The following is a 4,602-nucleotide window of genomic DNA, read 5'->3' on the forward strand; positions in this document are numbered from 1 at the left end:
AACTCTAGGCATAGCGTGAAAAAAAACATTAATGGATTATGTCAAATCATGCGTTAAAGATTGAATGGGAATGCTTATTCTTTTATTGCAATTATCAAATAGGATAATTTATAAGTGTTGAGGAATACTTCTTGCTTACAGAAATCCTTCTTATAGTAAAAACCATTTTACTAAGTTGTCATTCCAAGTATTACTGTATTACTACGGCAAATAAATAAAATCCTTGTTTCAAGCAGAAGGCTCCAAATTTGCTTTGGGACCAAGAATCACTTTGTACTAAGTAAGCTTTCTGCTTTTAGAAGTCATTTTAATTTCATGGTAAAAATATTTTGTCACATTTGACACTAAAATGTAAAGCCACTCTGGTAGGCATTGCTTTTCCCAGAGGAAGTCTGCTCTTGTAGCTGAGCAACAGAGGACAGGCAGGTCAATGTAAGTTAGACTCATTTTCTGTTTCTCTGGAAGTAATTCCAGCTGAGTAGAGATCAGTTGTAATAGCAGATCAAATTTTTGTATTTTGAAAAGGTGAAGTATTGTAGTATCAACATCCTTTACTGAGCAATACAAGCGCAGGTTACTTGTATACAACAGAAATGTGACTGCTATCAACTTTCGCTGTCAGTGAGTGTTCTGTTAGACTACGTCTGTAATCCTGTATGTGAAAGTTTCTAGTGTCTCATTTATGGTACCCCATCACCTCCTCCATCCCCACTTTCAATCAATTCATGTTTCTTCTTTTGTCTTATTGCCAAGCATCGTGCAATGCCCAATGCACCTCCTTTTAAAAACCGTACAAAGTTGTCTCCCACCAGAGGACCTAAAGCAAAGAGGTTAGCTTCTTTAGTGCATTCATAAGTGTATGGATCAATCTCTATAGGATTCCCCTTGCATGTGATGGGCTGATTAGAGTGATGACCTATGCTATGTCCTTGGTCCTTTAGAAAGAAAAGATTTGGGTGAGAACCTATCAGAACTAAGGCTACAGAAAACTTCAAAATTTTCTTCAGTCCGGAGGCACTCTGAAGAACACATTTCATTTCAGGCTTGAAGGAAAGTACATTGTGTTCAGGGAAACTAGTGTAAGCAGAATGTAGATTAGAGTCCACAGTATGTGACTGAGTACACATCATATGATAGACCTTATGGTATTCAGGGTAAAGCTTTTTAGGTAACTGTTTGAAAATAAGACTTGTATCGGTAACTCTTCTACGAAACACATGGATTACTGGGATGTTGTTGTTGTAGGCACACAGTACTGCATCAGCTGCTGTAAGTCCAGCACCCACAATTAACACAGGGTCTGCCTTCCCGCGTAACTTTCCTTTGCTGATAGCAGCTCCGAAGTCAGACATGGAATGAAGCACAAAAGGAAAGTCTTCTCCTTCAACTTGTAGTCGTCCAGGAGAATCAAAGGTTCCTGTGGCAAGAGCCACATTCTCAGCAAAGAGGCAGAAGGGCACATGAGAACCATCTGTTGCTCGCTGATAACCTCTGACTTCCCAGTTTCTCTTAGTCAGTGATTTCTGTCCATCTTCCATTTCCAAATGCTGTGTTGAAATATTTTCATTTAGTTGACTTCTGTCTTCATCATCCTTTCCTCGGTAAAGCCTGGATACTGACGTTATGTAAACGTTGTCTCTGAAATTCTTTTGGAGGCCCATGACTTTAACATATTGTTTATAATAACAAGCTATTTCCTCTGGCATTACTCGATCACTCTTTATATTTCTGAAACAAAATTGAATGGTTCCAGTTAATATTTAGACCTTATTGGTAATTGGAGTATCATATACAATATACCACATGATAGTCGAATTTAAGAGGATTGAATCTGCTCAGTGTAACTGACACTGGGTTCAATATCTTTAAATGCATTCAATTTGCTCTATTTATTCTCTCGATTCCTAATATACAAGACAAGCTAACTTTTTTTCTAATGGTTGTAAATCTTTACATTGTAAAGTGCTATGGTGATTAACAAATTAAGCATAACAAAACTGCAGTATCACAGTAGGTCTGCGTGGAAGTGTTTTACAAAGCCAGTTTAGCATCACGACTGTCAACAATACAATACTGGCTATACTTGTACTCAGTGAGAATCCACTTACTTAGGATGTAAGTAATTAAATATCATAGTAATTGTTAAGCACTTATTTTGAAACTCTAGGTTTGATATATTACTTGAGTCAAGTATTCTTCATTATACTTTGCAAAAGATCTCTCCCTTGGGTACAGGTAAGTTCAGTAAGTATCAAATTAAGTAGTTCCGTATCACAGTAATGAACAAAGCAAGTATGACACACAACCTTAATGCAACTATGTAAATAGGATTATGATGTCCAAGTTTCCAATAAAAAACATTTTTGCACTGCAATCCTGATATTACGTTATGCTTTTCTTATGTTTATTGCATTCTCCTTTATAAAAAAAAAGCTGAAAATGTAATTATTTTGAACAGGTCATGAATTTTGCTGCTTTTTTAGAAGTAAGCCCTAGGAAGCAGGCAAAAGAAACAGTAGTGAACATCAGGATTGCCACTGACATACACTTAAAAGCATATTTACAAGAAATCGGGCTACTCATTCTCATAGATTAACAAGATAATAGCATATGTACTTTTAAATGTTCAGGTTACTACTCTGAAAATCCTGATGAGATATTTATTGACGAGGATAATGTGACAGTGTGACACCTGTTACAAGGAAACTTAGGAAACTATTTTACATGACTACAAGTTTTCATTATCATCAATACTTTTAAATACATTTGTTTAATTGTAGTATAACAGGTCAGCATTTGTTTTTAGTATTGTTGAAAACTACAATATAAACAAATTAGCTTCAGATAATAAGCAGCTTATGAGATTTCAGTTAATAAGGAGGCAAGATTACTGTAGTTGTCTAAGAAAGCGATTAAAGAACAAAGGTACAGTTTCTTCACTATAAGTGTTGTCCTGAAGTGAGTGACAGTCTGCCCTTAAAGACATATGCCCAAGTAATTTTACTTCTTCTTTTGCCGTACATTGTAGAAGAACACCTTCCTTTAATTTTGCTAGAACAAAGTCAGGAAAATTAAAGTTTTAGAAAAAGCTTATACTTTCCTGGGTTCATCTGCTGACACAGACCTTTGTGAACTAATGAAGTAAAAACAGTGAGCTTGTACAAGACAGTAATTTTTCTTCTCTAAAATTTTTCCAAGAAACTTAATACTAGAAAATAACATAGGAAAATACTGAATTATGCTCTTGAAATTAAAATTCATAGATAGCAACATTTCAGATGCTGCAGCTTTGCCTGTAAAAGCAAATACTGAAATATACAACTTCCTGAATTACAAGAAAGCCAGTGTGCACAGCAACTTAAGTTGCATCTATATTGAAAGAGGAACTTCCAATACTTCTGTAGATTTTAAATTCCTCCCTCAATCTTCCCTCAACTCTGATCAAAACTGCTTACAGTAACAGCGCTTCTTTGTGAAATGCTGCTGAAACACACCACCGCTAGTATGTATGCTTTGTATAAACTCAAAGCAATTACTCCGGCCAACCATTGTCCTTTTTTTTTTTTTCCGTCCAAGTATACACAACAGAATCATTTCCAGTGCCATCAGGCAATTTAATAAACAAAACAAGAAGCCCTCCTGTGAACGATTAAGTTTGAATGTTTTCCAGTTCTTAAAATAATGTTATCTGGATTCTTACAGCAACTACATTTCCCAAATACATTATGCAGTATCTTCACCTGCGTTTGCTAGCTGCCCACTCCTTGAAGGTGAGGCCAGGCAATTCCATCCAGTCTCCAAAGCTGATTGTTAGCATAGAGCCTTCCATGGACTATGGAGGAAAAAAAACAAGATGCATGACCAGATTCCATTTGAAATGGATACATTTATGTAAAACACAGTGAAGAAGTTCTCATGGTACTCAGAGCAATAAAAGACCAGAACATAACATAATACCAGGACATTACATGAAGCGTTGATGATCTACTTTTCATGTTACAGTTAGATACTATTTTAAGGAGCAACTACATGATCTAATGAAGTACACGGTGAAGAGAGAACAAGTGAAAGGGAAACTAAAAGCAAGTTATTTAAAATACAAACCAAGTCTGATTTAAAATACTTAAAATACAAAAGTCTGAAACCAATAGGATATGAACATTAAGATTTAAGATGTTGTATAAACAGCACCTAGAAACAATGCAAAGACGGGAGAAAAAAGTAATAGAAAATACTCTTCGTTATAATTCATTAAATTAAAACTAATAAAAACCCATGTCAGATAGAGGTCATGGTCACAAATCCCCAAATTAAGGTCAACTTTTTCCTTCCTTTCACATCTCTCTAACATATTTGGGCTTTGGCAATTGACCAGTTGAAATTACAATTGCCATTACTATCTAAAACAACCTTAGATAGTAAGAAAACCCCCAAACCTCAAAATTATCAAGTTACCCTGGAAGTGATATGAAATTTTTACTCACGTGCCAAGCCCCACCAGGTGGTCCTTTACCAAGCACTATATGGGGAATATAATTATGTTGTTCTAGCTTCCAGTGCAAAACCGGTGGGTAGTCATACCCAAAGTCAGCATCAGGATGA

The 4,602-nt window shown here is 35.7% G+C and overlaps 1 protein-coding gene across 1 annotated transcript in view; it reads right to left on the reverse strand.

Moving 5' to 3' along the window:
* Window positions 1–201: 201 nt before the first annotated feature.
* OSGIN2 (oxidative stress induced growth inhibitor family member 2) overlaps window positions 202–4,602 on the reverse strand; it is an 11,689-nt gene continuing 7,288 nt past the window's right edge. The window contains exons 3-5 of the mRNA XM_009324434.1: window positions 4,485–4,602; window positions 3,741–3,832; window positions 202–1,728 (exon numbers count right to left, since the gene is read on the reverse strand). The exon at window positions 4,485–4,602 is cut by the window's right edge and continues 59 nt beyond it. Of these exons, the coding sequence (XP_009322709.1) occupies window positions 681–1,728; window positions 3,741–3,832; window positions 4,485–4,602 (1,258 nt within the window). The 3' untranslated portion in view covers window positions 202–680. The remainder of the gene's footprint in view (window positions 1,729–3,740; window positions 3,833–4,484) is intronic.

This window comes from Pygoscelis adeliae, unplaced genomic scaffold, assembly GCF_000699105.1.
Source record: "Pygoscelis adeliae isolate BGI_AS28 unplaced genomic scaffold, ASM69910v1 Scaffold145, whole genome shotgun sequence".
Taxonomy (NCBI): domain Eukaryota; kingdom Metazoa; phylum Chordata; class Aves; order Sphenisciformes; family Spheniscidae; genus Pygoscelis; species Pygoscelis adeliae.